A 12,097-nucleotide genomic window follows, 5' to 3' on the forward strand; every position below is an offset into this window, starting at 1 on the left:
AAATGAGATAAAGTTGGAGAGGTTGTCTGGGGATGAACAGAATGGGTTATGGCCAGTGAAGATTACACAGGATTTTGAACATGAGTGTGATGGAATAAAACCTCTGATTTGTGAAGATAACATTTCTATATTTCATAAATAATGATTACTAGTATTTTAACCTAAAGACATTTAAGATTAAACATATACAGAAAAAGGACTTCTTGGGGTTTTTCTTATCAGACTACAAGCCAAAACTTTGGAGAAACGAGGACCACCATAAATTCCTTCTTTGGGTTCCTTCATTGCGGTGAGTATGTACAGGAGTGAGACCAAGAGTAAACCTACTTCCTGTAAACCCTGTCTCTGAGGGAGTGGCCCTGAGGAAGATGAAAAGACCATTCAAACATTATCAAAAACTTTATCTCCTGTTTAACCTTCTGAAATGCCATTTGTCTTTCCTAAAGAAACATATTTGTTCTTCCTATAGGAGTATTTCTTCTTTTCCCCTTTTTCATGCTAAGTTAGGTATTTTAGCCCTCAATTCTAACCAGTCCATTGAGTGACTCATCCCTGAGCACTCCCACTTGTATGTGCACTGGATGAGTAAATAACATCATGCCTCTTTTGCTGATATGTCTTTTGTCAGTTTAATTTGCAAGCTCCAGGAACTTAATATAAGTGAGTAAAGGAAAAGTTACTTTAACCTTAACGTTTGTAATATAGGCTGTGTATGTGAGTTAAAATGAAGAGAGAGAGAGACTTAAGATGGGAAGATTGATCCAAGCATGGTTAATAGGAAAGAAAGTAGAGATGAGTAATGTACTTTGGAGAGATTGCAGAAGCAGAATCATGATAATTTCATTAAAAAAAAAAATGAGAGAGGACAGTCAACTAGTCAGTAAAGACTGAGGTTCTGAGCCTGGATGACTGGGCCTGTGATGATGCCATTAACAGAAATAGGAAATGCATTAGGGATAAAGGTTGTAAGAACATGAAATAGTTCATGGAGCCTATTTGAAGCCTGGCAGAGAGGTTAGAGCCGGAGATGTGAACTTTAAGATTAATTGGATTGAGTGAGCCTTAAGACAGGAGGTGCAAGGAGAGAACCAAGGGAAGTGAAGGCAAGAAGGGAAGGAGGCATTGGGAGTGATTTGGGGCAGAAGGAGGAAAAGGGGCTTGTCAACGAGGTAATCAAAGGTAACGGGGATGGAAGAGGAATGTGCTGTGTCAGAGTGTCCGAGGGGTTGAGATAAAAGAGAGGCTTTTTTCTGTTGTAACACACTGTAGAAAGGTTGAGGAGGACCTAGCACACTCCATAAGGGCTGACAAGAAGGTAATCCTTCTAGAAAGCAGTGGCAGGAGAGAGAAGTTCGAGAGAAGAGGCAACTGTGTTTACCACCCCTTCAAGGAATCTTGTGGTGAAGGGGAAAAGGAACAAAATACCAATGGCTTAAGGGTTATCTGAGTTTCTTCCCCACTTTGGGATTTCTATTGATTCCCCAAATTTAAAATATCAACTCAATTCTAGCTATATCTTTATGATAGCCATGACAGAACCAAGTTCTTGTGGGGGCACTAGAAAAACTATTAAGAGGCATCTTTCTTTCTTTCTTTCTTTCTTTCTTTCTTTCTTTCTTTCTTTCTTTCTTTCTTTCTTTCTTTCTTTCTTTCTTTCTTTCTTTCTTTTATTCCATGTTTACATATCCACTTCTTTGTCATTAAGTCACAACATTTTATCAAAATATACAAACAGCACAGATACTTAAAAATGTATAGCTAGTATTGTAATTTAATAAGACTGACTGCTACAATTAGCATGCATGTGTCTCTTCAGTGATGCCTAAAGAGAGACTTATGAATCATCAATTGGTATAAGGGACTGCTTTTTTTCTCTTGGAAGAATTATATACTTCATCTCTTCACTTGTTATAATAACTGTGAGGATGGCAATGAGTGAAATCAACTAAGAATGGACGGATGGAAAGGTTTTATTGAAAGGAATACCATGATTCTATTTTTGTTGGACTCTAAATTTAATATCTATATTGACAAGATTACCAGAGTAGGCATTCTGTTAAAACCTTCCATATCAGTGATATGAGCTCTTCCCACTTTCCATTTTTCTGTGTATTTCATGGCTAATTAGAATGATGGATTTGAAAATCTCAAGTTACAAGCTATGTTTATTTTGAAGGATTCCCTTAAAAACTTATTCAGGGCTTCTCCCCACCCCCTACTACTCACACTTCCACAGATGTACATAGGATAAAACGAGTTAGTGATTACTTGTCTGCAGCTGAATGAAATCCATTACTACACCAGGCAACATACTGTTTCAGTCTTGAGACATTTGTTCTCACTCTGCTCCTTGAGTCATCAAGTATTTCATTGATCAGCAGTTTGTGCACAACGAAGAGCCATCATTTAGAGCAGAATTAAGTTTCCACATCTTTCACAGTGAGAAGAACCATCTTTCAAGTAAATAACTATGGTTAGTCATGACCTAACTTCAAGAATAGCTGTGAAAGATGAGAGGAACCAAAGGTGGTGTCATTAGTGAAGTTGAGTTGGTTTGTGCTACAGATGCAAAGTCAGTGAGGAGCCCAAGTCCTCAGCCTTTATTGTTGAGTGTTTCTTTTCTTTCCCAAGTTGAAAAGGAACCCAAGAAGTGTCACTCGAACCAATTCACAGAGAAAAGGCCAATTCCTTCGTGTGACTGAAGAGGGGATTCAGGATATTAGCATCTCCATCCCTGGGTTAATGAAAGAAAAGTTTCTGAACATGTTCTGGTCCATACTGTTGATCAGTGTTCTGTCGGCAAATGACAGCCTGGGTTTCTCATTTAAGAATTCCTTGTCGAAATTGCTGCAGTCATATGGTGATTTCTTGATCAGAGTTTAAGGAGGAAGAGGGGGGAAGAAAGGGAAGAAAATCAGCCACTAAATTAATTATCTTTACTTTTGTTATCAAGGCTAAAATCTGTGTATGACAGCATTGGTATTAGCAGATAAACTAAACTGAAATAATACAGATGATCATATGTGGTTTTTGTGGAACACCTCTAATATCTTGACTCATCAATTTAATAATAGTATAATTAAATTCATATAAAGGATTTGCATAGTAAACATTCAAATAGGATCTAATGTTTCTAGCTAATAGTTTACATGAGGCAGAATCGGCCAACTTTGAAAAAAAGGTGAGCTCAAATTTGACCTCTGTCATTTTAGTCTACAGGGAATAGTGGATAGGGGCAGGAGCTGGGGCTTGGTGAAAGGTGGGAGAAGGAAGGAATTTTTCAGATTATCTATTCCTGTTCTTTTATCAACTTCCTTCCCTGCTATTGGTTCTCCCACCTATGTTAATTTTATTATTAAACATCTTGGACTATCTTCCAAGACAACCCAGATTGGGACATGTTCTCCTCAAGCCACCTGGTCCATTTGGTGCCCATAAAAAAGACAATGTAATAATAAACACTTATGATGTACAATTCAGCTTTCTAAGATTATCAAAAGTCACCCTTATATATAGGAGCATAACTGAGAGTTAGGCCCCTCCCACCCTCAAGGGGACAGCAGGCAGCTTGGGAGTAGCAGGAGAATGGCTGGTCCCATCCCTGGTGTCTCCTTACCACTTTAGGCCTGAATGGTGGGTCAATCTCCTTTCTTTCGAGCTCTTCCCAATTGATCTCCCGAAACAAAGGGTGCTGGCGGATGTCTCCCCTCACTCCCAGCCTCTGTTCAGGTTCCCTCACAAAAAGCTGAAAAGGAGCAGAAAGAGAGCAGTTACTTCTTGAGGAATGAGCCAAGTAGCCTCAGATGGAGGTAGCATTTCTTAGAGTATGAGTCACATGAATTTGACTCTATAAAGATAAAGGCCTGGCCTTTTGCCACTTGCTTTTCTAACCTTACTAGAGGATGTATGCACGAAACTAGTGCAAGAATAGGCCTTCGCAGGCCTGGCTGCCCAGCCACTGGTCGTTCCACAAGGTTGTTCTAGAAGGTTGTTCCGCTGTTTGGTCTAATTAGCATATTAGCTCTTTATTATATAGGATTTTTAAAAACACTGCTATCAGCTGTTGACATAAAATAAACTGGTGGCAACACTTTCATTCCAACAAGCCATCTGAATATTCTAGAGTCCGAGATTGTGCTTTCTTACTCCCTAGAAATGCAATTTTTTTAGTAGTGTAGACCTAGTTTGAAACAGCTTTATCGTGTGTTATTTACAGGATTTCTGGCAAGTTACAGGTGAGTTAGTTTCCTCACCTATAAAGTGAGTGAAGTGTCTCCTCCCAGGGCTATTCTGAGGGTTAAATGAAATAATAGCATCTCCCCCCCCCCCACACACATATAACACACACACACACACACACACACACACACACACACACACACTGATTCCTGGTCTGTAAAACCCAACAACATAAAGTAAGTGATAAGTTTATTGGATTCCTTGTAAGGTTGTCCTCTGGGGATTAAAGCCTTGCTATGCAGCTATAATGTAAACTAGTCCCTGACAGGTGGTTTTGGAGAAGGCAACTGATTATTGAGACTCTTGAATCCTGCAAGTTTGCTGGGTGAGTAATCATTGAAATCATCTTTTGTCATCTCTGACCTGTTACATAGACATTTTCCTCTTCTGTCCCCTCTCCTGTTACTTTCCCCTCTGAGGTCGAAATGAACATTGGCCAGGACAGGAAAGAAACCTGGAAACTCTTAAAACTTAAGCAAAACATGTCAAGGGCATTAAGGAACCTGGGAGTCCAGACTTGAAACTAGAAAAGTCACATGTCTTCTTAGTGTCCGGAATAATCATCACTCTCTCTTACATCAACTAGATGTTTATTTATAAAGTAACTGCTAGTTGGAGGGTGTCATAAAGAGCATGTAGGTTTTAAACAGAACCATGGTGAAATGCAGTATTTTCCATGAGGTTCTGGTAGAACTTGACTTCCACTCACACTGAATTGCCAGGATCTCTTATTTTTACCAATTACAAGAATAGCCAGTCCATATGTTAAAGCACAGCTTTACTTGTGTTACATTACTACTTGAAAAACTTTACAGGCTCTATTCTACCAAATAAAATAAAATAAAATAAAATAAAATAAAATAAAATAAAATAAAATAAAATAAAGTAAAATAAAATAAATAACAGGCTATAAAAAAGCAGAGATTTCTTCTCCCACCCCCCTCTCTCTCTCATGAGTAGAGTCTTCTGAGCAATCTAAGTGAAATGCCATGCAATCACCCCTGTGCATGCAGGTGGTCAGTCCTGGGCACATTCTAGTTTCCTTTCCTCTTGCCATATGATGGCTGCTGAGGCCTCTCAATGGAAACTTGAGTTCCAAAGCATCTCAATAGAAAACCACTACACAGTGGAAATAACATAAAACTGCCATCTGAGAAGCTTACTACCCACAAGGCCTTGGGCAAGTTTTCTGAGTCTCAGTTTCCTTACTTGTAAAATAGAGAGTGAGGCAAGATGATCTATACTCCTGTGATTCCTAATGCTCTCTGAGGCCCCTGGGCAGGCATTCCAGCCTCTCTGTAGCCAAATGCCAACACATATCTTTCAATTCCCATTAGGACTCTCTCTGCTATTCAGACATGTCTACTTATGGAATATGCAACCTGCCTTTCCAACTTCTGTCTTTTGCTAATGACATTTCCATCTTGCAAGAAGACACCTCTCCTCACATTCTTTTCCAATTTCCCTTTCCTCATCTTTAAATCCTGACCCGCCTTTCAGGGTTCAGCTTTTACCCCACCTCCATTCTTTGTGAAGATTTTGTTGATCACCTCTACTTATAGTGAGTTCTCCCTCCTTTTCAAGTCATATCCATTGTCATGTGGTTAATTAGAGTCAGGCATTGTGCTAAGTGCCTTAGCTATATTACCCTGATCTTGAAAACAGATTCTAAAAGCAGATATTGTTATGTCAGCAGATATTGTTATGCGAGAAAACTGAGGCTCACAATAGCAAGTAACTTGCTCAAGATCACAGGTCCAGCCAGTGATAGAGCCTAAATTATCTACAGCTCATTCCTAGCTGTGGTGTCGGATAGTCTTCCTGTATGATCCACAGAATGCCTTCCTGCCATTAGAGGATTAGCTATGCGCGAGTGCGCGCTCACACACACACACACACACACACACACACACACGCATGGACGCACACACACACACACAGAACTATCTTTCCTACTAGAGTGTATACTCTGGAGGGCAGACACCATTTATGTTTCTATTTCTTACAGAATCAAACACAGTGCCATGCACAAAGTATATGGTCAGTAAATACTTATTGAATAAATGAGTAAGCTGTCTTTTCACTTTATTTATTTGCAAATTATGTGTCTCCAGTCCTCATCTGTTAGACTCTTGTTTTCAACATGTAGGACAGCTTATAGAAAAGGTTCAAAGTTCACTGTAAAACATATTTTTCTGTAGATTCAAACACCAGTGTGAGTCACCAGATGAAAAAGCAAATTGATTTTTTTTTTTTAAAGCCGAGGGAATAAGTGACTTGGCTTTATATATCTTCCCTTGAAATGATCATAATAAATTATTGACCTCCACTTCTTAAGGACATTTTGATGAAACAAGATTAGAGAGAAGATGCAAATGCCGTAAGGAAAGGACAAGCACTAGCTCATGTTGTTATAATTAAATGCTGCAGCGAATTAAGTTAGAAGTAACTGCCAGAGGCCACATGTGGACCATACTAGGTTTTCCACTTGATTTTTCTAGTAACATGTGGCATTTGTACCAAGAGGATCATGAGCCTGTTATATGTACCTATGAAATTAAAAAAAATATTTTGAAAGATAAAATGTATAATGAGAATATAATATGATCTCCAGTTTCAAGACTCAAAATTCTCCCCAGCTAGTGTGGTTCAGTGGGTAAGTGTTGACTTATGAAACAGGAGGTCATGGTTTGATCCCTGGTAGGGAGCATGCAGGAGGCAGCTAATCAATGCTTCTCTCTCATCATTGATGTTTCTCTCTCTCTCTCTCTCTCTCTCTCTCTCTCTCTCTCTCTCTCTCTCTCTCTCTCTCTCTTCCTGCCTTTCTGAAATCAATAAAATATTTTTTAATAACTGTAAAAAAACAACACAAAATTCTTTCTAGTTTTGTACACAAGAATAAATTACTATCTTTTCTGCCCTCCTCCTCCTCCCAGGTCCTGAAGATGACTGGTGACCTCACGGGTAGTCACTGGGTCTGTGGCAAGGACTTGGAATTGAGGGAATAAATGTTCATGTAGTAATACTTGCTTTTGTTCATAAAAGCTGTCACATTGATAGAAGACAGCACACTGTTTATATAAATGGCCAGGATGTAGTGAGAGTTTGTTTAAATTCAGCTATTTAGGCAAGAAAGCAGTGCTGGGCTGCCAAGGATGGCCCACCCTGTGCTGAGCACCTGTCACTGGAATCTTCTCTTCCTCTTTGTCCATGCCTCAGATATATCTTTTTACAAAAGGGAGAGGCATTTCTGTTTGAGATAATTAGTTTTCCATCATTTTCCAAACAAATGGACCGGACATTCTGGATGAATAAATGGGGAAGAAAGAGGCATGTCTTTGGCAATGGTCAACTGTACTGCAGTGTCCCAGCTGTAGTTCTTTATGGAGTGCAGCTTCCCCTCCCCACTGTGTGCTGTTGCTCCCTGTGCTGCACACACCCATGTGCTATGAGGGTTAAAAGGGATAGAGTCTGGCATTGACACTGCCACTGTGACAGATGCCACTAGATGCTGCTTTGTTCAGCTTTTCCCGAAGACCTACTGCTCCTGGGTTTCACAACATTAGGTATAATTCCCTAGAGGAAGTTTCTCAGAAATATTTATTACCTTTGGTTTTTGCAAAAGAAGGAGCTCAAGAATGTGGTGGCTGCTGGATAAAAATTATAGAAAAACTAGAAGCCAGTCTTATTGTCAGAAAATTGCATGATGGAAATTAATTTTTATCAGCCCAATTGCTAAAAGATGGACAAGAGCTACCTTCCCCATGGAGCAAGGGCATGGCATTTTCATTAACTCTTGTAGGAAAGAATAAGCCCAAACTGTAATACATGGATTTAAATACTCTTGCAACAACAGTCCTTTTTATTTCCTTCTTTATCATTGTCTTGGTTTCTATGCTATTAAACCACATTTACTTTCTACCCTAGCTGCAAATCTTTTTCTTGCTACTGAAACTCTGCAGACTTTTTTTGTATTTGCTGGCATTTAGTCTTAGATTTTGTTTTGCTTTTAAACTTTTTATTTTGAAATAATTATAGTGTCTTAGTATGGTTGGACTACTATAACAAAATGCCATAAACTGTGTGGCTTAAACGACAGACATTTATTTCTCATTAGAGGCCTGAGGCACGATATTCATGCACTCAGGGAGGTCCCTCAGCACGACCTGTGCTCTGTCCCAGTCTGGGAGCCCTCAGGGGATGTCTGACTGATGGCTTAGGCCTAAACAGGCAATCGGGCCTCCTTAGCACTGCTGTGGTGGGAGAGGCTCCCACCACTGCCTTTGGGCTCGCCAGCTGTAAGCCCAGCATCTGGCTGAGTGGGGCTCCTTATGTGGAAGTGCATTAACCACCAGGGGGAAACACCTGCATTGAGCATCTGCCCTTGGTGGTCAGTGAACATCATAGTGACTGGTCGTTCCATCATTTGGTGGTTTTGCATATAAGCTTTTTATTATATAGGATAATTCTGGGGTCTGGAAGTTCAAAATCAAGGTGCCAGCATAGTCAGTTTCTGGTAAGTGTTCTCTTCCTGACTTATAGAAGGCTACCTTCTTGCTGTGTGATAACATGACCTTTCTTTGGTGTATGCACTTGAGTGGGGAAGATCTCCTTTCCTCCTTTTATAAGGGCATTAATGCCATCATGGAGGTCCCTTCCCCATTACATAAGCTATAGGAATTTGCATTGAGGGAATAAATATTCATGTTATTTACTTACCTCAATGTTATCACATACCTCTTATAACCATCATATTGGGGGATTAGAGCTTAAACTTATGAATTGTGGGGTCACATTAAGTCTATACATATAGATCACAGGGTGTTAAAATAAAGTTTAAAAAGATGTTCTGTTTATACTTCACCTAGTTTACCCTGATGCTTGCATCTTACATGATTATAGCACAATATCAAGACTAGGAAACAGACATTGATGCAATATGGTACAGTATATCTAGTTCTATGTCATTTTATCACAAGTGTAGATCTTGGTAACCACGAAAGCAAACAAAATACAGAACTGGCCCTGACCCATTTGACTCAGTGGATAGAGCGTTGGCCTGCAAACTGAAGGGTCCCAGGTTTGATTCCAGTCAAGGGCATGTACCTTGGTTGTAGGCACATCCCCAGTAGGGGGTATGCAGGAGGCAGCTGATTGATGTTTCTCTCCCATTGATGTTTCTAGTTCTCTATCCTTTCCCTTCCTCTCTGTAAAAAAATCATTAAAATATGTTTGTTTTTTTTAAAAATATACAGAACTGTCCTGTCAATACAAAGTTCTCCCTTGGGATATCCATGCCTCCACTTACCCCAATACTAATCTTATTTCCATTTCTATAATGTTACCCTTTCAAGGATGTTACATACATGGACTGATATAGTATGTAAGCTTTTGAGATTGGCTTTTTTTTTTGTCAGCTTAATGCCCTTGAAACCTATCCAAATTATTTTGTATCTCAATATTTCATTCTTTCCTTAAAAATATTTTTTATTGATTTCAGAGAAGAAGGAAGAGGGAGAGATAGAAACATCAATGATGAGAGAGAATCATTGATTGGCTGCTTCCTGTATGCCCCCCACTGATATTGAGCCAGATTAAGTCCTTCAAAAAGCCCAATGTAAAATAAATGTAGCAACTGTAATAACATTTGAACTTGTCTTAATGTAAAGAAAATTGTTTGCATTATAATCTTGCTCTTATTTTCACCATATTTTTTTAAATTGATTAATTTTGAAATCAGTTTTCATTTTATATGTGTTTTGTTCAGTCATTAAAAGTAAATTTAATTGGTCATTTGAGGAGCTTTCTAAGTTTACTACTGTTTGGATCTCAGTCAGAAATAGTGAAAGCTGAGTTGCATTGGCTCAGACTTTTAAACACCTCAAGCCTTGGACAGGGTTGGGGATGGGGAGTATGTTATGGAACTTTTCCAGCATTTCAGATTCCACATCTTGATTCCTCAAGGAGAGCCCAGGAGTGGCCTCAACATTTCAAATACCTTAAACAAGCTGTCAGTTGTGTGAGAGAGATAGAAGTGTTGCCCTTTAAATTTAATTCCCAGTTCTTCATGGGGAAAAAAGTAGACTAGTGGAAAAAGATGGGCATGGTAATCTTTTTCTAAGTTTACATTTAAAATTCATTAATAACTTCTAATGTTGAAAGATCTTGTCTTATTTCCATTTTCAATATAGGAAAAACAATGCTAAAATTATTTCCTTAAATGATTTAAGAATATGTATTTTTGTTTTCAGAGAGGAAGGAAGAGGAAGAGAGAGATAGAAACATCATTGATGAGAGAGAAGCATTGATTGGCTTCCTCCTGCATACCCCCTACTGGAGATTGTGCCCACAACCCAGGTATATGCCCTTGACTGGAATTGAACCTAGGTCCCCTCAGTCCACAGGCTGACACTATCCACTGAGTGTCAGTCTGTTAAACCAGCTAGGGCTTAAATGATTTTTAAAAAGTTAGCTAAGATCTGAGATGCCAGAAATCAAAACACTGTTTTGTTCAAAGCACCTGTATTCTTGATCCACTTCTTTTGGATTTGTTAGCCTCACACCAGAAGGTCTTTCTGATCTACATAGTTCTGAATAGCTCATTAAGTGTAGGTAATTATTAATATTATATGCAATTAGCATGTTGTATTGCCATGATTTAGTTTTAGCTTTTACAACTTGTTAGTCATACACAGTAAATAGTATCTTGTTTCCTCAAAAAAGGTGAACTGGGACTCTGTGTAAAATACAAATCTTTAATGATGGCTTTCAGGTGCTGCTTCTGTTTGTGCATTGGTTTGTCCTGGGAGCTCTTGGTTTATGGCCAGTGATTCTCTAAGTTTATATCTATAGCACTGAACATTGATTCTTTTTTTTAAGTAGTTGTCTTTTAAAAAAAAATATTTTTTATTGATTTATGAGGAAAAGAGAGAGGAAGAGATAGAAAATCAATGATGAGAGAGAATTATTGATCGGCTGCCTCCTGCATGCCCCATACTGGGGATCCAGCCCACAACCTGGGCATGTGCCTTGACAGGGAATTGAACCATTCCTTCCTGGTTCATAGGTCAATGCTCAACTACTGAGCCATGGCAGCCAGGTTGTCCACTGATTCTTAATTGATCCTGGGCTATCACGGATGGGGGTCTAACTCCTGTGTTGATGGTGAATTCTGAAGATTGCTGCTAAGATGGTGACAGCCTGCACTCTTAAAAGTGTTAGGGTGAAAAATGCATTAATGCTAGTATTTCCAGTGGACACAGGTTGGGGGTGTGGCAGGGAGCTGGTCTGCCTCAGAGCTGCTCAGCAGGCACCAGCAAAGGAGAGTCTCAGGGAGAGGAAGTGCTGCTGAAATAGGGTTTGATACAGGAATTGGTCTGTGGAATGCATTGAATAGCCTGCATCTCAAAAGCTTCAGCCAGAAATGTCCCCAGTGGTAGGGATTTCCAAAAATCCACTAGAAAGCATCACTGAAGTCTTGGCTTTAACAAGCCACCAAACTGGGAGAGCATCAAGCCACTCAGCCATATAAGAACAGTTCTTTCTCCTCATTATCCCTCTGCCTTCTCCCTGCTTTTAACCTGGTATGGTCTGAAATAGAAATTCCAGAGCTGGAGAGGAAGAGAACAAAGAAACACAAGTATGACCACTTTCCATTCTCCAAAGCTGAGCTGCCAGTCAGGGCCTTGGGCAGAGGAGAGGAGCAGAAGTCTTCGCTTTCGGGTAATAGTGATGTGAGGACTTGTGTCTTAGGCAGAACAGTTTTAATTTATCAGTCGAGATGGTGTTTTACATCTTTTACCTAAGAATGAGCAGGAAAGTCATGCATCCTGTGTAAGTTTTCCATCAGGAGTGGGGG

The 12,097-nt window shown here is 39.5% G+C and overlaps 1 protein-coding gene across 1 annotated transcript in view; it reads right to left on the reverse strand.

The window, feature by feature from the left end:
- Window positions 1-215: 215 nt before the first annotated feature.
- The window catches only part of PRKCQ (protein kinase C theta), a 126,534-nt gene continuing 114,652 nt past the window's right edge, over window positions 216-12,097 (reverse strand). Inside the window, exons 17-18 of the mRNA XM_036461247.2 lie at window positions 3,617-3,745; window positions 216-2,867 (exon numbers count right to left, since the gene is read on the reverse strand). Of these exons, the coding sequence (XP_036317140.1) occupies window positions 2,712-2,867; window positions 3,617-3,745 (285 nt within the window). The 3' untranslated portion in view covers window positions 216-2,711. The remainder of the gene's footprint in view (window positions 2,868-3,616; window positions 3,746-12,097) is intronic.

This window comes from Pipistrellus kuhlii, unplaced genomic scaffold (assembly GCF_014108245.1).
Source record: "Pipistrellus kuhlii isolate mPipKuh1 unplaced genomic scaffold, mPipKuh1.p scaffold_m20_p_1, whole genome shotgun sequence".
NCBI classification, from domain to species: domain Eukaryota; kingdom Metazoa; phylum Chordata; class Mammalia; order Chiroptera; family Vespertilionidae; genus Pipistrellus; species Pipistrellus kuhlii.